General features: G+C 44.5%; 1 protein-coding gene across 2 annotated transcripts in view; it reads right to left on the bottom strand.

Moving 5' to 3' along the window:
• Window positions 1-362: 362 nt before the first annotated feature.
• pgm2l1 (phosphoglucomutase 2-like 1) overlaps window positions 363-20,633 on the bottom strand; it is a 161,649-nt gene continuing 141,378 nt past the window's right edge. For both annotated transcript variants that reach the window (XM_063054756.1, XM_063054757.1), the window contains exons 13-14: window positions 9,525-9,658; window positions 363-8,151 (exon numbers count right to left, since the gene is read on the bottom strand). In XM_063054756.1, coding sequence (XP_062910826.1) covers window positions 8,052-8,151; window positions 9,525-9,658 — 234 coding nt within the window. In that variant the 3' untranslated portion in view covers window positions 363-8,051. The remainder of the gene's footprint in view (window positions 8,152-9,524; window positions 9,659-20,633) is intronic.

Below are 20,633 nucleotides of genomic sequence, written 5' to 3'. Positions count from 1 at the left end.
TACAGAAGCCCTGTAAAAGCAATTTTAAAAACTGTCGTTGGATCGAGCAGTATCTCGATACTGCGCCGATGAAGGGTCTGGGTCGGAAACATCGATTGTTTATTCCCCTCCATCGATGCTGCCTGACCTGCTGAATCTTCCAGCATTTTGTGTGTGTTGCTCAAGATTCCAAGCATTTGCAGAATCTCTTGTGTTTTGGATATTTGGAATAATTTTCCAAACCCTTGTTGAAATTGTTTATTGTAGCTGCCTCTACCTCTGAAAACCGGCAGCTCGTTCCAGATCTTCACCAGCACCTGGGCTACCTACATTCCAGACAATAAACAGTGAAAAAAGGATGATGTAGACACAGCAAGAATCAGACATACTTTGTATGCTTTTATAGACTTTATTCATAAATAAACACATCACTGAACACGTGTGGGTCTATTAACTGTCTCCACCCTTCTTTGGGATTAAAAGAACCACTTCAAAAGGGTAGAGATTATTTTTAATGGACTGAATGTTTACAAACTGCCATGGATGGGTTGATAGCCTCATGCCCAAATGCCTTTTTCCTTATCAGCTGGCAGCCTAATTCCTTGTTCTAGTGAATAACTCTCGGGAAAGGCTACTAACTCAGATCTGCTATGGGCAACCATGTCAAACTATAGACCCAGAGAATTGTGATTAACTCTGCCATGGAGGCTGCAAAAAAGGAAGCTTGGGCATCAGGCTTGCAATTTCATCCCGTAAACGCTACAGAGACGCCAACAGAAGCTCCGAAGATCTCAGCCCTGGGAGAGGAAGGGTTTTTGCCTGGATGCTGTATGGATGTGCTACACCTACATTTGAAAGACTAGCCCAGGACAGAGGACTCTGGTGAGCTGCTGTTTGTGGTCTACATCCCAGTAGGGATGGTGGGCTGAGGAAGAGGAGCAGTGGCTGCCAATATTTACAGGAAACAGTAACAAGCACAAAACCGTGGGATTGGAGAGTGAAGATGAAGGGGTAAAGGATGAGATTGTGCAGCAATTCCAGATTCTGGAAGTGAAAGCAGAGAATTCGTGGAACTGGTCAGTTGTTGGTCTGAGTGCACAGAAAACTGAAGCACGCACTTAAAAAGTTCAATGTTCCTCCAAACCATGGTGCACCCACAAATTATACCACACGCAGCACATAAACCAAATTATGACCATAAATAAGTTAACAAAATATCATTCAAAGTTATATTGTAAATTATTGTAACTATCTGTGCTGTGTGCGACCATACGTAACTGCGTTTTGCACCTTGGCCCAACAGGAATGATATTTTGTTCAGTTGTATACATATGTGTAAACATGAACTTCAAGAGCTGTGGGTTTTGTTCACAACAGACACAACCTCTTTTCATATTTCAGGTTCTATACAAGTGTAGCTGTTAATGACATTTGTATGATTAATTTGTAAAATTAGCTGTCAATGTTTATTGTAGTTTCCTGTGCTACACACTTCATACATTGAGTTTTATTAACATATATGGCAATATTTTTGTTCTGTGTGTGATGTATGTTTTGTGGGTGCACTGTGGTCTGGAGGAACATTGTTTGGTTGTATGTGTGTACAGTCAGATAACAATAAACTTGGAACTTTAAAACAGGGAGATTGTTGAATTCAACTCCAAGTTCCTGAACAGCTCTTGAACTATTGGCAGTGGAGAAACAATGGAGGTGACTGCAAGTAAAGGGAAAAGGGAAATATGCAAACACAAAGTCAATTAGGTAAATATATCATTACAGAAAGCTCAAAAATAATCCTGTCAGACAAAACAGGGAAGTGCACAGAAAGCATTTTCGAACTGCATCACCAGCACAGTTACTTCTACAGCAACAAGACAGGATACGGTCACTCATGACCTGGGTCCATACAGTTATCTCAATACAGCCAGAGTCTATCTTGGGAGACTGGTATAGTATACCAGTCATGGCATTGGTTGTAAGGGAGCACCTCCTTCAATCTCTATTGGCAAGTCAAAGCCTTTCACACTGCCCAGCTATGAAGGCGGAACAGAGCTGGCTTCCACACTCTTCTCCAACGGATGGAAACCAAACAGCCAATTTTGCTCAAACCCCACACACAAAGAACTCTGCTTTCATGGCAGGTGATATTTGGAATTTGTTTACAGTGGCTGCAGATTTGAAAGGTAAAAGTTAGCCAGTGATTGCAGACCCTTGTGGTTTAAAATGGAGTGGGTAACTCAAGTCCAACATTCCAAATTCACCCAGCAGTCCAGGCATCACTAAACACGTAATTGAAAAGATTCTCTCTCCCAACACTGGTACAGCACAAATTCTCAGCTGCAAGGGTACAGGAAAGTCCAGAAGAAGAGTACAGTGGATTCCAGTCAATTCGGCCATCTGTTAACCAGGGCAGCCACTTATTTGGGACAACTCTTAAAGAACAAAAACTAATCGAGAAAATAGCTGGGATTTCCTTTGTTTATCTGAGACACTAATCTGCTCAACTGGGAAAGGAGACTATTGCTGAACAGTTTCTTACTAGCGTCAGTCACATGCACTTGTGCGGCTGTTAGACACTACATTGTGTTCAGAGTGAACAGTTTTTAAACTGTGTCAGTTGTGTGTGTGTGTTCAAGAAGCAGTGATTCTTGTCACTGATACTTGGCGAGAAATAATAGTTTTATAGGACTGTAGTATTAATAGTGTTCTAATTTGTTCTGTATTTCATTTAAATACATAATTTGTTACTCAGTTAATTGGGGCAGCCGCTTAATTGGGCCAAAATGTGTCACAATTAACCAGAATCCACTGCATTTGCTTTCTCTAATATACAATATGCACATTCAAATCAATAACATGGACTCTCCCAGCTTCAACGAAACAATTACTAGTGGGTGTGGTCAATGAAGGGGACAAATACCCTTATGCAGCAACACTGAACATCTTTCATACGAGACAATGGAAGAGTTTAAGCAGCATTTCACATAGTGCAAGACCTTCCACATATTTTAATATGATCGGTTCTCCATTACTTAAAATTCTCAAATAAATTACTTTGAAAAAAAGCTTAACTAAAAATTGTAAGATACTAAACACCACACAGAACGCTGGCAGTCTAATTCCTCTTTCTAGTAAACAACTTCACCACAGTATCTTGGGAAAGGTCACTTGCTCAGATCTGCTGTAGGCAACTGTACTGAAAGTCCCAGCCAAACTAAAGCCCCAGAGAATTATAATAAACTCAGCCATGGACAGTCCCAAGCCTAGTTGTGAAAGGAGAAGGGTTAAGCATGGGACTAGCAACCTCATTTCTCATTTAGTGCTACAGAAATGCCAAAGCCTCATCCCTGGGAAAGGAGGAATACACCGAGATGGGCTACACTTTGAGACAAAATGAAAGACTGGCCCAGGACAGGGGACTCTGGTGAGCTACTGTCACTGACCTATGCCTCATTTGGGGTGATGGGCAAATTATTATTGAGAAAAATGAAATCTAACTTAAGTGACTCACTTAAGCCCATCACCCCTACTGGGGCATAGACACCATATACAGCTCACCAGAGTCCTTTGCCTTAGGCAAAGACCCTTCCTCTCCCAGGGATGAGGTCTTTGGTGTTTCTGTAGCTCCGGGTTTTTACGAGATGAGGTTGTTAGTCCCATGCCCGAACCTCCTCCTTTTGCAGCTGAGCTTGGGACTGTCCATGGTGGAGTTAACCTGAATGACGCCTCTCTGTAATTTCAATCCACTGACCTGGGAGGGCCCGAGGTGGCAACTTGCAGCAAAGTTTTCCTCCTCGCCTCACAGAACAGCACAGTAAGAATTTTAACTTTTGTTATTGACCCAGCCCCTGTGAGTGACTCTCACAAGAATGTCTACGATAGTCAAGAAATTTTGTCTTAAAGTGGAGCAGAAAGTAATACTGAGAAAACAGTGGGATTTTAAGTGATGTTCAAAAATAAGACATTTTAATGGCATCAAGAATCAGAAAATAAATAATACTGAGATCAGGGATCAAACCTGGGGAGAGAAGCCAGACAGCTGGTCCCTAGGTCAAAGGCTAGGGCCCAGCCAGAAGCCCTTGTTGTGTTTTTTTTTAAGTTATTTTTAATTTGCTGATTTTTTTTTGCCAGATATTGCAAATACTTTACTACAACTCAAAAATGTATGAATCCTGATTTATATTTATTGAGCTGTATTAATAATGGAGTTTTATGCTCAAGAGCCAATTGGAAATCTAATTGTAACTATATGTGCTGTGTATGTGTGTTTTGAACATTGTTTTCTTTAGCTCTATCCATATGCATGGTGGAATGACAATTAACTTTAACTTTTGCAGTAATGATGAAATTAACACACGATTTCTATAGGTTTTTCCCTTTTTTGTGCGTTAACCTGGAAGATGCCATCACTACACACAAGAGTTTGAAATGTTTTAGAAAAGGTATAGTGAGTGATAGAAATATGGATGTGACGTGAGACTCTTGCAAGAGATTGGAGAGGTGGAGAATTGGGAAGGACCTTAGCACTAGGAGGCCAGACTAAGCCAATTTAAAAATTACCTTAATTCAAGTGATTGGATATAGGGTCATAGGCAAAAAGAAAAACAAGATGCAGGAGGAACTCAGCAGGTCAGGCAGTATCTGTGAAGGGAAATGAGCAGCTGATATTTTGGGTGAAGACCTTTCATGTGATCTAGATGAACAGCCTCGAGCTTTCATCTGTTGACTGCTCATTAGCCTTCACAGACACTACCTGAAAAATTCTTCCAACAGCTGATAAGTTGCTCCAGTAAGGAAGCATCTCCTGCAGACGACACTGCTGGAAGACCAACAAGGCCTTGGGCCACATTTCTGAGAACCCCAGTATCAAGAGGCATAACAGAGGTTTGTAATCACTGGGGAACTGGGCCTCTTAGTGTGGGTGGATGTATTTCAGGAAACTGTTGCTGCCAAGGTGCCAATTTTAAAAAAGAGAATTCTGTCATGTTACCTGATGTGACCGACAGGTTCGAAGATAATAGCAAGCTCCCCAATAAGGCCTTTTTAAGGAAATTTGTCTGTTTTGGAACATTGTGGAGTTTGAGAGCAGTTTTGTTTTGGCTTTACCACTGGAGCTCTAGGGGGAGCTCCTTTCCATATGACGACTCTGACCAGCATTCTACATATTGTGATGTTTAAGAGCTTTACTTGACTGCCAGCTTTTTGTAGGAGCTCCCCAATTATCTCCATGCCCTCCAGCCAGTGTCCCTGTGACACCATCTCCTTTGCAAGGCCATTTCCACTGTACCATGTCCCTGGCTGAGAACAGACAACCAACATCAGCAGCTTCGCAACTGCAGGGTGCTGCATGGCCAACGCCTGTGCAAATACAATCGTCCAGTTTCGATTAGAAATTACTTTGGGACATGCAAGGTGATACTCTGTCATGGATGGTCCAAAGGCCAGCTGCGAAAGGAGGAGGACTGGGCATGGGGGCTGGCAACTCCATCCCATAAAAACCTGTAGCTACAGAAGATGCAAAGGCCTCATCCCTGGGAGAGGAAGGATCTTGCCCAGAAAACATTTGAAGTTGTGTGGTGAAAGCAGAAGCCATAGGATCAATCAACCTTCTATCGGCCCAGGCCAGAGGACTCCAGCAAGCTGCTGTTAGTGGTCTACAATCCTAGTAGGGGTGATGGGTTGAAGAAGAAGAATACAAGATGACATTTCCTTTCTTAACCTGGAGCTGAAAAGCAACTGTGGAAATAAAAAAAAAATATAGTGGATGCTGCAATATAAATGAAAAGTGCTGGAAATGCTCACAAGTCAGTCAGCACCTGGGAAGAAACAAACTGCGATAGCTATTCTGCCTGCAGTCAGCTCACACAGCATAGCACAGACCAGCAACCACAGCTACAATAGCTGGGCTACATAGCTCAGGTACATAGGCTCTGCTCTCGGAATATCAATAAATAAAATTAAAGATTTAAAAAATCAAAGCTCCATTTTGCAAATACTAAAATAAAAACTTTTAAGTGTAAAATAAGACTTCTAGTTTAACCAAATGCACATGCAATGAATTAAATTAAATAAATAAGCCCTCTCAAGCCTTTGGCAAAATGCTTCAGCCCAAGATATCAAAGAGAGACAGGTATGATTACAACAAAGAGTCAGTATTTCCCCGGTACTCTACACTCTCTGTAGCAGCTACTCCTGTCTGCGGTAACACTGCAATGTACACCCCACCCCACATTATCATATTGCTCATATGAGACGGCAGAATTTTCAGGTGATTGAAGGTAAGTTAAGGGGGGGATGTCAAGAGGTGGATTTTGTTTTACACACAGAGTGGTGGGTGTGTGGAACACCCTGCCAAGGATGGTGGTAGAGGCAGATATATTATGGACATTCAAAAGGCACATGGATGATAGAAAAATGGAAGGCTATGTGGGAGGGAAGGGTTAGATTGATCTTGGAGAAGGTTAAAAGGTTGTATGCTGAAGGTCTGTACTGTACCGTTCTGTGTTCTATAGTCTATCACACAGATACAGATACATGCAGTCCCAACACAGATACAGAACAGTTAACGATAACCTGGGCACAATATGTCCACTCGGAAGGACAGACATATGCCATCTCATAGCAAGGGGCAGCTATAGAAAACAGCCGTCCTCAAGCAATGGCTCCCTCTCTCAATACTACAGTTCATGCAATAAAGTATTTTAATATATTCCAGGCCATACCCAATAATTGTAATACATGAAGCTTGGCTGGGAGGCTTCTCCTGATCCAACACCAATGTGTAAGGAAGTCTATGTCCAGGGGAGAGACTGTCTGCTGTGCATAAGCCATTCCGACTGGGACAAGGGTCATAAACCTGTGGCATCACCAGTAGCACTTACCCTGCACTGAATGAACACAATAAATTCTGCAGATACTGGAAATCCAGAGCAACACACACAAAATGCTGAGGGAACTCAGCAGGTCAGGCAGCATCTACGGAGAGGAATAAACAGTTGATGTTTTGGGTCTAAACTAGTCTCAAAGTATTGACTTTTTATTCCTCTCTACAGATGCTGCCTGACCCGCTGAGTTCCTCCAACATTTTGTGCATTTTGCACCTTGCACTGAAGATGGTTTATGCCAGCCCAGATGAAGAAATATTCTGTTTTACTTTGCAGATTCACCGGCAGGCCAGTGACCTCCCAGAAGGAAAGGCTGCTGAATTAGCTACTGTCCCTATTACCTTCTGCAAAAAACCCCCACTAGAACTGGCAAATAGGGTAGTAACAACATCTTAAACAAATGTGCCTGTTGCTTTTAGATTAAGGGATGAATTGCTTGTGCAAATTCATAAAAAGGAGCAGTGAAATTTTAAGCAGAAAGGGATACAAAACCCACACAAAAATGCTGGAAGAACTCTGCAAATCAGGCAGTATTCATGAAGGGTCTTATCCTGAAACGTCTGCTGTTTATTCCCCTCCAAAGATGCTGTGCTCCTCCAGCATCTTCTGTGTGTTGTTAAAAATCTCTCGGCATCTGAAGACTCTCTTGTGGATCTCCTGGGAGATACAAAACAGGTTTTTTTAAAATCCTCCCTGTGTAGAAATACATTGAAAAGTAGCATTGTGTGACTTTGATCAGTGACAGCTGGATCGTCTACACATCTATACAGCACACTCAGGTAATGGTTGAGCACTGAGTACACCCCTGACACTTGCTGACTGAGTCTCCATACCTTTTAACGATGATGGTAAGAGGCTGTGCTCTGGGTATCAGTGGGGACTGGCTTCTATTTGCTATTATTTGTTGTGGACAAATTCAACTGCATCCAGAAAATGAACACACAACACCAAGTAGACGAGACCAGAGAACAACGAGGACTGCTACAAAATGGGCTAGACATCATCTCTGGATCAAAGCGGGCTTATTTTCTGAAAACACTGCAAGTCCGGTAATATGCTATAGAGCTGTCAAGCAGGGAACACCTTCAACATCGTTCCTTCTGTTGCAAATAGGTCTGGTGGCATTTCCCACGCTCATTCTCTTTATCAGTCCAACACCAGTCACACTCTCACTGTGATGGACACATTTTAGATGCGTGCAATCAGCCCATTCTTCTCTGGTTCGAGGAAGTTTCTGACTAATGCATCAATCAGTTTGTTGAGCTCTTCTTCCAGGTGGTCTGTGTCACTGCAGAGAGAGAAAGTGCATTTCTTTTAAAGTCAAAGCAAGCAGCTGGGAAAAGGCCCAGGAGCACGGTCAGACTGCACGTGGAGTATTGTGAGCAGTTTTGGGCCCCCTTATCTAGGAGAGGATGTGCTGACATTGGAGAGGGTCTAGAGGAGGATCAAGAGAACAATTCGGGCAATGAAAGGATTAACATATGAGGAACTCTGGACCTGTGCTCACTGGAGTTTAGAAGAATGGGGGGTGGGGGGGAAGAAATCTCATTGAAACTTATCGAATACTGAAAGGCCTAGATAGAGTGAACATGCAGAGGATGTTTCCCATAGTAGGGGAGTCTAGGACCAGAGGGCACAGTTTCAGAATGGAGGGACATCCATTTATAATAGAGATGAGGAGAAATTTCTTTATCCAGACAAAGGTTGGATCTGTGGAATTCCTTGGCAAGGACGGCTGGGGAGGCCAAGACATTGGGTATATCTAAAGTGGAGGTTGATAGGTTCTTGATTAGTCAGGGTGTCAGATGTTAAGAGGAGAAGGCAGGGGGATGGGGTTCAGAGGGATAATAAATCACACATGGTGAAATGGTGGAGCAGACTTAATGTGCTGAATGGCCTAATTTTGCTCCGATGTCTTATGGCTAAAACATCTGCAAGTGTCACTCAACTGTGTTCTATTTGTAGACACAAGAGATTCTGCAGATAATGGAAATCCAGGGAAACACACACAAAATGCTGAAGGAACTCAGCAGGTCAGGCTGCACCAACAGAGAGGAATAAACAGTCAATGTTTCAGGCCGAGACCCTTCTTCCGGACTGGGAAGGAAGTGGGAAGAAGCCAGAATAAGGTGGTGGGGGAGGAGTAATGAACTAAGGCGATAGGTGGAAGAGGTAAAGAGCTGAAGAAGGAATCAGATCGAAGAGAAGAGTGGACCAACGGAGAAAGGGAAGGAGCCTATCCAATTCCTCCTTCTTCAGCTTTTTAATATTTCCACCTATCACCTCTCAGTTTCACAATTCCATTTCCCTCCCCCACACACCCACCTTCCCACCTCACCTGGTCTCACCTGTCACCTTGTACTCCTCCCCTCCCCACCTTCTTATACTGGCTTCTTCCCCTCCTCTCTCCCCCACCTTCTTATTCTGACTCCCCTCAGTTCCTTTTGAGAAGCGATGAAGGGTTCAACTGCTTACTCTTTCATAGTGCTGCCTGGTCTGCTGAGTTCCTCCAGTACTTTTGTGTGTTGATCTGCAGAACCTCTTCTCCTAGGAGCCAATCAAGTGACTGTTTGCTACACTCCCTTTGTTCCAATTATGTCCTTCCTCAGGTAGGGATACGTCAATTCACCGTATTTTAGATAGCAGGAGTCAGTTACTGACCTGTGTCCTGGGATTGTACAGATCTCAGCGTAATATTTGATTTTGGGCTCTGTGCCACTGACCCGGAGTGTGGCCACACAACCATTCAGGAAGGTGAAGGTAATCATCTGGCTGTTTTTACTGACCGGCAGCACCTGTCCGGGAAAATAACAGCTTATAAGACAAGTGTGGCAGAACACAGCACACATGCAGTGTCACCTTACAACATGAACTGCTGTTAAAAGTTCAAAGTAAAATTTATTATCAGAGTACATACATGTCACCACATACAACCCCGGGATTCTTTTCCTGTGGGCATTCTTAACAAATCTACAGAACAGTAACTGTACACAGGATCAGTGAACAAACTGTGCAAATGTATATATAGATAAACAGCAATAAATAACAAGCATGAAACAGCAAGATAAAGAGTCCTTAAGATGAGACTGTTGGTTGTGGTGATGGAATGAAGGGATAGGTAAATAGGGGGAAAAAACAGAGGACAATGATTAACTTATAACCAATCACCTTGTGGGCACCTTAGCTTATTGTTTTGGACAGTCAAAAAGGAGCTTTACCCAGTAACCGGTGACATACTAGTCATTGTTCTCTAAAGATAGGCAAAGGCTCAAATAAGGAACTTTCTGATCTTGCAGAAGCAGCTCAAGGTACAGCTAAATATGGGAGGGATGAGGTAACGGCTAGTATGTTCTTGAGAAAAGGGAAAGGGGTCCGAATAGGAAACTGATGGGCTAGCTTTGGCTTAAAATAATTATAACTAACTGACCAATGATTATCTTACATCTAATTGTATCTTAGCATGTGATTGAAATGATTCTAACATTGTCTAAACTTGTAATCATTAGATTTCCTGCTACCTGATCAATGTTATAAATTGTGGAGAATTATGTAATTCGGGGGCAGTATCTGGCCTTGCTCTTTTGGGAGATCAGTCTGTAACTTCCCCCATAGCATGCTATGAGTAGAGAATAAAAGTTTGAAAAGAATTACGTGTGTCAGTGTATTTGTGCTACAATTGCTATTGCATTGGGTCCCATCGAGTATGACAATTTGGCGAGCCAGCCAGGAGTCCAAAAACGAGGAATCTCCGTTAGACGGTGTCAGAGGTCAAATCGGTGGCGGTGACCTGAGACAGGTGGGCCCACAAGGTAAGATTTACCTTGACCTCTCTCATTAATTGCTCACCTTGACAATCCCCTTGTCTGGCGGGTAATCCTCTGATGGACTCCTTTTGAAACCTGAGTTGAGGATTGCCCGAGTACTACAGGTTAAAAAAGGGGTTAGAAGTCCCCGACGAGGTATAAGGTAAGGTAAGGGGCTGAAGTCCCCGATGAATTATTGTGAGTATTAAAGCCTGCCGGTGCTAAACAAATTGGGCATCAGATCATTGGTAGTGATCTATTACATTTTTCTTTGAGTGTGTTACAGCAAATTGGTCAGCGGGTTAGTGGCAGTAACCTATTACATTTTGGAGCTGGTGACCTTTCCATTGGTGTAGGGGGGGCAGGGCGTGAAACGCAGTAAATTGACCAGCACAGGGCAGAGCAGACGTTTGGCCAAACACAGGGGAAGTGGCTCTCCCCTGCAATCTAACCGGATGCTGTAAATATGTTTTGGGGTACATTTGTGACAATTTGCCTGTCTCAGCACCCTGCCTTAGACCGGTTGTTAAGAGCTGAAATCCCCCACGCGAAGGTCAGGACCTTGAAGTGGGTGCAGAGAGACATGGCACAAGATTAACGGGGAGTGGGGTTATAGATTATAAGGTAGTAAAGCCGCACTCTGGCGTATCAGCACCCAGCCTTAGACCGGTTGTTAAGAGGGGAAATCCCCCACGCGAAGGTCAGGCCCCTGAAGTGGGAGTGAGGAAAGGAGGCGGCTGACCCACCTGATTAGGGAGCATGGGGCAAACATTGCATAAGCCTGTAAGTAACTCGCCATTGTTTAAACTGTGTGAAGATGACCCAGAGAGACAGAATGATCATCGAAGGTTATCGGCATGCCTAAATAAGAAATTGGGGAGTGAAATTTGGCCTCTGGGTGGGACATGGGATTTAGATAACTGTCTAAAGGCAGAAGAAGCAATCTGGAAGCGTAATACCAGATAAAAATTGAAGGTTTTAATGTCCAATTGGAGAAAAATGGCCAAGGAATTAAATAACAGATCTAAGCAAAGTAGCTGAGAGCATAACGCACGTCGCAGTGGGATTAGTGTATGTGACAATGAAGGAAATTCGAAACCGTGGGAGATATTAAAAGGACTGTGTGAGGATCACGATAAGAATAAGGAAAAACAGGATACGGAAAAAAGAGATAGGTGGGCTAAGGATGGGCGGAAGGATGATGATGAAGCCGGCGAAAGTAAAACTGAAGTAGCTCTTGACCTGTCTGGACTGCCCATGCTCTTTAATGGAAATGAGACTGAGGAGGAGGAGGTATGGCACATTCCCATTGCCTGCATTCCAACCCACGGCGCCGCCACCCCCATATAACGTTACTGCTGTCCAACCCCAGGCACCTCTGAATACACCGTCCCCGTCCCGAACCAGGGACAACTATGACTCTGGTATTGAAAATGATGATTCTGAAGACCCGAGACACAGAGGGAGAGGGATCCCGGGGCAATTTCCCAACAGGGCCGTTCCCAACCCTAGGGTAGGACAGCCGAACCAGGCGGCTACTATGCAGGTTTATACTCCTTGGAAGCCCCAAGAAATGTGTACGATCATGAATCAGGCCCCGAACAGGAAAAATGATCCCGAGGGATTTATCGATTATATGGTTGGTACAACCCAAATGTTTCAGGCGACTCCCCAGGATCTTTTTAGCTTGTGCTGCATGGCCCTTACAACCAGTGAACAACAGAAATGGAAAGAAGCTATAGGGCATCATGCCAATTGGGAGTCCTTTTCCACCGCAACCCTGCCCGCAGAACAGGTGGATAAGATAAAAAAGGCTGTAAGGAAAGCTTTACAGCGTCCCGTAGACATCGGTAAGGTCCTTGAGTGCCGCCCAAAGGCGGGAGAAGACGGTTGCGATTTCTGGGAACGCTTCTGCTCCCTTTATGCAACCTACACTGGAGATGCGGCCTATAATGCCAGCAATACTTCACCCCAGTTTATTTCGATGATATTGCAGTGCCTCCCCGAGGATGTGTCCAAGGCTATTAGAATGGATATGGACTGGCCCGATGGGAATAAGCAGGACGTGAAAAGGGCAGGTGAGCATTTCTGGAGTCATGCAGGGATTCCAAGCCAACCGCAGTAAAGCATGAAATTGTGCAGCCTATGCATCCGGTGGTCCCTACGATTTTAAGCAACATTCCACTGGACTCCCAAGTTTTTACTATAGTCGATCAGCAGCATGTGTTTTTTTTGCAATACCCCTTGCTCCTGAGTCACAGTACCTTGTTGCATTTACCTTTCAAGACGAGCAGTACACTTGGACTAGGTTACCCCAAGGGTTTGTGCACTCCCCCATTTTCTCACAGATATTGCATAGGCAGCTTAGAGATTTACAATTTCCCGGGGACTCTACGGAAATACAGTACGTAGATGACCTCCTAATGGCAAGCCCGTCAGAAACCTCAAATGTGCAGGACACCAATACGCTTCTGAATGCTCTGCATTCATGGGGATATGTGATCCCGCCCTGAAAAGTAAAGAGAGCCCAACGACAAGTGAGATTTCTGGGAATCCTTTTGACTGCAACTGAAAGGCAGCTCACCCCAGAAAGGGTAACCCCAATCCTTGCGACGCCCCCTGCCATCTACGCCGAAAGCCATGCGTGCTTTCCTTGGGCTGGGAAACCTTTGCAGACAGTGGATTCCCAATGTTGCTCTGTATACAAAACATTTGAGCTCTCTGGCTTCCAGTGCACTTAAGGGGCCCCTAGAGCTAACTGAGCAACAGAGAGAAGCCTTTGAGGAATTGAAGAAATCCCTCTCGAGAGCGCCTGCTCTTGGCCGCCCACTCTACGACCGTCCGTTCCAGTTTTTTGTGAATGTTTTAGATGGCTGCACGACTGCAGTGCTCACTCAGATTCATGGGGACAGACGCAGGCCTGTTGCCTATTATTCCACTAAGTTAGACCCCATAGCGCAGGGATTACTCCCTGTTCGCAGATGCTCCCGGCCATTTACTCCCTAGTTATGGCTGCTTCCAACATCACCCTCCAACAGCCAGTTACAGCGTATTAGCACTGCTGACCACCCACCAAACCCAACATCTGACTCAGGCCAGACTAAGCCGTTATGAAATAGCATTACTTAATAACCCACTCCTCACATTTGCATATGGTGATACCATCAACCCTGCTACATTTTCAGAGACGGCACCTGTTGAGTTGACTTGAGCCTCCTCATGACTGCCTGCTACGGAACCATTTCACCATTACCATTTCCTCACCTCCTCCGGGACCCCCATCCACAATGCCATGTGTGTAAGGAACCTCCTTCCCGAAAAATTAGCCATTATTAAATGTTCAGCTCATCTAAAAGACGAATCTGCAGTGACTAAAGGAAATGATAGAGCTGATTTGGCTGCCAAGCAGGCTGCGCAGGAGGCGACCGCTATACTCTTAACTGCAGAGCGATTGGCCTTCACCCTGACTAAAACACCACGAGCGCCGGGCACTCCAGACAGGGCTACAGTTCAAAAGCCCCAGGGGGACGCCCCTGATTCAGAAAAACAACTTTGGAAGACACACGGATGTACGCATTCACACCGATGGCATACTCCAGTTGGCCAAGCTTGTATTCCTAATGCATTGCTGCCTATGTTGCTCGATTGCTTGCATATGGACAGCCCCCTTGGCAAGGGGGGAGTAAGTAATATTTTGCTCTGTACATGGTGTCACCCCCGGCTGGAGGAGGCTGCTGCAACAAAAATACAAGCCTGTTTAATTTGCCAAAAGTCAAACGCTGGAAAGGGAGTAAAGTGTGCCCCAGGGAAAACTCCCTTGCCAAATGGTCCTTTTGAATGTATTCAGCTTGATCTTATCGAACTACCGCGCGTACAATGTTATAAGTATTGTTTAGTGATTGTGGATGTGTTCAGTAAATGGATTGAAGCCTTTCCGACCACCAATAATAAAGCTTCTACGGTGGTAAGGTTGTTACTTACAGAGATTATACCAAGATTCGGAGTGCCCAGACAAATAGGTTCAGATAATGGCCCCACTTTGCAGGAAATATAAAGTCAGAGCTATGTGAGGTGCTGCGCATCGAACCGCAGTTTCATTGGGCTTACCACCCAAAGGCTGCAGGAACAGTGGAACGGGCCAACAGCACCCTGAAAAACAAGCTGTCTAAGTTAATATCCGAAACCGGACTGAGTTGGCTGAAGGTCCTTCCGCTGGCTTTACACCATATGAGAATTACCCCACATTCCACTACAGGGGTATCTGCAGCTGAAATTGTTTATGGGCGCCCTGGAAAGACCCCATGGGACACTGACATGCAGCCTCCCACCCAATTTGATCTAAATGTCATGGGGGACGAATTGCAGAAGTACTTTCGCCAACTAACATCCTCTCTTAAGTTTCTTCACTCCCAGGTGCAGAATACCCTTAAGGAACCTGGAGGCCAGGAAAAGGAGTGGCCAGAGTTGAAAATTGGAGATTTGGTACTGATCCAGGATTGGGAGCATCCCAAGCTTGAACCCTGGTGGAAAGGGCCATTCCAGATACTCCTGCAAACACCAACGGCCGTTAAGGTTCAAGGGCACAGCGGCTGGATTCACCTGAGTAATTGCAAACGATGGGCTCCGCAGGTGGACTAAAGACTGTTATTGGACTTTTTGCTATTATGATTGCCCCCGTGGCATTGAGCCTGAAGGACAATTTATTTTATAAAGCTCACATGCGTCTGCATGGTAACTGTACTGCATGTTATCCTTTGGTACAATCTATAGAAGCGTTGTTTGTTGCTAACCCATCAGGGCTAAATTGGGCAGAAAATGACTTAATAGTGGAGGATAGATCGGGGCAGGATGTAAGGGGATAAGGGGAAAGTTTAAAAGGGGGGTCAGGGGAAAGTGTCTTTGGAGAGTGGGGGATGAGACTGCAGGTAAGGGCATTGGGAATTATCCCTTCTGTTTTTCGGGAGAAGGGGAGGGCCGCGTCCTTGCCACGGTAGCCTGGGAGATACCTAGCCTGAAGAACACTTGTCCGGACTGCCAATGTAGGATAGACCAGGGAATATTCTCTTGCGAATGTATCCACGAACTGTGCGTGCCCCTCTCTATGGGAACTCAGTATGTGTGTGGATATTGCAACGGGACTCATGTGTCGGCAGGTTCAGAGACTTTTGAATACTCCTCCCTATATCTACAGAAGCACTCGTGGTGTGATAAAATAGTGAGTTACAAAAAGACTTGCTACAGGGCCAAGACAGGATATGTGTTATTGTTTAATGGCACTTATACTACAGCTACCACCACTCAGCCTAACCTCTTTGCAGTAGGAGCGATTGGACCACTTTCTGTTCCCTGCCCCCAGGCTGCCCATGTTCAACGGCGACTGACAGCTCGAGCCGTGAGTAAAGAATTCTGTGCTGACTGGAGGAGTCCCGTTACTCTGGGCTCTTCTGTGGGCTATGGGTTCCTGAGTGCTCTCTCTCTAGGGAGTTCAGCAGGAACCATAGTCACGACGAACCGCAACTGCATCATTTGTGGGCTGGCGGCATTGGGGAACAGTACGATGGAAGGTCTGGAGGCTGTTAACAGAGAATCGGTGGAGTTGCAACTCTACGCACAGCAGACCAGCTATGCTGTGGATTATCAATTGGCCCAACAGGGAGGGGTGTGCGCCATAGTCGGAGACAAATGTATCACCCATGTCACTGACGAATCATACAACGTGACCCATGCCATTCAGTCTATTAAGAAGCAATTGGATGGTTTCAGGCAGGGTTCAGGGAAGGGGGATGGCTGGTTAGGATGGTTGCAGGGAGGATCATGGGGGTCTTAATTGCTGCATGGGCATTTTATTCTCATTGTTATAATTATTGCTTGCTGTGTGATAATGACCTGCCTGAATGCTGGCTGCTGACTTTGCATGTAGAGAGACTAATGATCCTTTGCTCGGTTCCTGTTTAATTGTTTATCATAAAGTGATAAAAAGGGGGGAATGATGGAATGAAGGGATAGGTAAATAGGGGGAAAAAACAGAGGACAATAATTAACTTATAATCAGTCACCTTGTAAGCGCCTTAGCTTACTGTTTTGGACAGTCTAAAAGGAGCTTTACCCAGCAACCGGTGACATACTAGTCATTGTTCTCTAAAGATAGGCAAAGGCTCAAATAAGGAACTTTCTGATCTTGCAGAAGCAGCTCAAGGTATAGCTAAATATGGGAGGGATGAGGTAACGGCTAGTATGTTCTTGAGAAAAGGGGAAGGGGTCCGAAAGGTTAACTGATGGACTAGCTTTGGCTTAAAATAATTATAACTAACTGACCAATGATTACCTTACATCTAATTGTATCTTAGCATGTGATTGAAATGATTCTAATATTGTCTAAACTTGTAATCGTAAGATTTCCTGCTACCTGATCAATCTTATAAATTGTGGAGAATTGTGTAATTCGGGGGCAGTTTCTGGACTGGCTCTTTTGGGAGATCAGTCTGTAACTTCCCCCATAGCATGCTATGAGTAGAGAATAAAGGTTTGAAAAGAATTACGTGTGTCATTGTATTTGTGGTACAATTGCTAATGCCATCAGGTCCGATCGAGTACGACAGTGGGAACACCAGAAGTAGAAAGAATGTAGTTATCCCCTTCTGTTCAAGAGCCTGATGGCTGAGGGGTAGTAACTGTTCTTGAACTGGTGGAGTGAATCCTGAAGCTCTTGTATCTTCTTCCTGATGGCAGCAGTGAGAAAAGAGCATGGCTGGGTGGTGAGGATCTTTGATGATGAATGCTGCTTTCCTACAGCAATGTTTCATGTAGATGTGCTCAATGTTTGGTAGGGTTTCACCCATGACGTACTGGGCCGAATTCACTATCTTTTGTAGAATTTTCTGCTCAAAGGCATTGATGTTCTCATACTAGGCTGTTACACAGCCAGTCAGCACACTTTCTACCACACATCTATTGAAGTTTGCCAAGGTTTTTGATGACATGCCAAATCTCCACAGACTCCTGAGCAAGTAGATGTGCTGTTATGCTTTCTTTGCAATTATATTTATACAATTATACGTGTGAACAGGTGATTATACGATTGTAGTTATACACTGGAGAATGGAGTGAGTACAAGCAGAGGGCCATTCAGCCTGCTCCACCATTTAATAACGTCACGACTGATCCTTTAGAACACAGAACAGTACAGCTCCTTTGGCCCACAATTTTGTGCTGACCTTTTAATCTGCTCCAAGGTTTCCACTCTCAAGATCAATTCTTTCCTACATAACCCTTCATTTTTTTCTTTCATCCATGTGCCTATGTAATAGTTTCTTAAATGTCCCTAATGTATCTGGCTCATTGCTTTTTACTCAGCACACTCCACTGTGCTAGGTTCATAACTCACAATTCCTTAATATCCAACAATCCATCAGTTTCTGTCTAGATGCACTCAGAGGTCAAGCCTCCAGAGCAGAGAACTCTACAGATTCACCATCCTTCATCAAAAGACAGGAGCAGAATTAGGCCATTCAGCTTATCAAGTCTGCCCTACTATTCTATCATGGCTAATTTATTATCCCTCTCAATCCCATCCTCATGTCTTTTGCCTGTAACCATTGATGCCCTGACTAATCAAGAACAATCATCCTCTGCTTTAAATATACCCTATGACTTGGCCTTCACAGCCGTCTGTACCAATGAATTCCAGAGATTCACGACCCTCTAGCTAAAGAAATTCCTCCTCATCTAAGTTCTAGATGGAGGTCCCTCTATTCTGAGACAGTGCCCTCTGGTCCTAGACTCCCCTAGTATAGAAGGTTCTGTGGGCGAGAGTGAGATCCTGGATGGTAGGTTGTCTCTGGGGTGCCAGGGTCTGGGATACCTCGAATCGAGTGGCGGTGGAGGCAGATACGATAGTGTTGCTTAAGAGGCTGTTAGAGAGGCACATGAAAATGCAGGGAGCAAAGGACGATGGATCATGTGCAGACAGAAAGGATGTTGGATGAAGCATGAAAAATTGTTATTTTCTCACAGTTTAATCTTTACTATGCTTGCTCATATTTTTATTTAATCACCTACATATATCTAATTGTTCAGTAATTTTTCTAGCAATTATAATATAGATGACTCTGTATTTTCTAGAAGCTTCTCAGTTCTTCTGCAGCAGGTGTCACACCATTTGAAAATGACTATTTCATGAGTTAATTGATATCGCTGGAATGCTGCCATCTCCAGTCTGAGTATGAGACGAGCACAACTTTCTTTTCTTTGTTCTTGTAACTCTTAATAAAAATCACCAACTTTTATAACCTCATTCTTCGCTTCTGAAGAACCTCTGGATTAATATTGCATATATTTCTGGGCACCCCATTCTGGTAAGGATGCCAAGGCTTTGGAGAGGGTGCACAAGAGGTTTACCAGGATCCGCTGTGGATTGGAGGACATGTGCTATACAAGTGGTTGGGCAAACTTGGGATGTCTTCTCTAGAGCAGTGGAGGCTGAGTGAGGGGAGATCTGATAGAGGTTTATAGGATTATGAGAGGAGCCGCAGACAGAGGAGACAAACCCTTTTCCAAGGGTTGAAATGTCTAATTCCAGAGGGCATTCATTTAAGGTGAGCGGGGATAATTTCAAAGGAGACGTGAGGGGCAAGGTTTTTCCTTTACACAGAGAGGGGTGGGTACCTGGAATACATTGCCGGGGCGGGTGATAGAGCAGACAAATTAGGGTCTTTTAAGAGATGTTTAGATAGGCACATGAATATGAGGATAATCAAAGGGTATACAGAGGATTAGTTAGGTTGCTCATTTGATTACTAATTTAATTGGATCAGCATAACATTATGGACCAAAGGGCCTGCTCCTGTGCTGTACTGATCTATGTTCTAATATCACCAAATCCAAAAGGGATTAGTTTAATTCAGCACTGTGTTTGGCACAGACATTGTAAGCTGTAGGGTCTGTTCCTCTGCTGTACTGTTCTATGTAGATAGAGAAGTTTATAATATTATGACAGGCAAGGGATAGGGTCGACCGTCAGAATATTTTCTCCCCCAGAGTAGAATTGTCAAATACCAGAGGACACAGTGAGAGGGAAAAAGTGTAAAGTGAATGTGTGAGGCAAGTTTTTTTTAATAAACGTGGTAGAAGCAGAAACAATAGTGGCATTTAAGAGATTTTTAGATAAATGCATAAATGCTCAGGGAATGGAGCGATATGGATCACAAGAAGACAGAAAGGAATAGTTTAATTCAGCATGGTTTTTGGCGCAGATTTTATGGGTTGTAGGGCCTGTTCCTGTGCTGTACTGTCCTATGTTCTAGCCTCTGTATGTAAATAGGTCCTTCTCCTCTCTGTTCCAAACGTCCAACCTTTAATTCTGGGAACTTCACATCTGAGAAGGTTCAGGTACCACTGAGAATCGGACAGGGACACTGGAATTTGTGTGTGAGGTGCTGATCACTATACTGCAGAGCCCAAGCGAACAGAGGTCAAACTGTGTGTGCCACTCCACTGGTCAGGGTAGACCGTGGAGATTACATCCCAGCTGTCTACATGATACACAAGCCAGGGCAGTATGATATGGAGAGCAAACTATTGCCCATGTAGCAGGCTCCCGCTCTCCACACATCTGATGAATCCACAGGAACAGCAGAGACGAATACAGTTTGGTACCAGCAGCATCACAGGGGTTGCCAGTCAACACTGAACTCAACTCCTTAGGGACTCCAGCTCCAGACTTTTTCCCTTGAGGTTTACTCCCGAAGCCTTCCCCATGAGTGGGTATCGCTGCATGCAAGGCAGTGGAGGCTTGAGATCAGAGTTTTCCTTCTCCTGAGAGCCAGACCCTCCTATCAGTGGGAAACAAAGGAATGTGACGTTTTATGCTTTGTGACCACCTGTTTGACAGAGGAGATACTGGATCACGCGTTTGAGCCCTCTGGGTTCTCCCTATTCTGAGTGGACAGTGGACTGGGAAGAGTAAAGG

This window comes from Mobula hypostoma, chromosome 7 (assembly GCF_963921235.1).
Source record: "Mobula hypostoma chromosome 7, sMobHyp1.1, whole genome shotgun sequence".
NCBI lineage: Eukaryota > Metazoa > Chordata > Chondrichthyes > Myliobatiformes > Myliobatidae > Mobula > Mobula hypostoma.
This window is presented reverse-complemented; position numbering and strand designations above follow the sequence as displayed.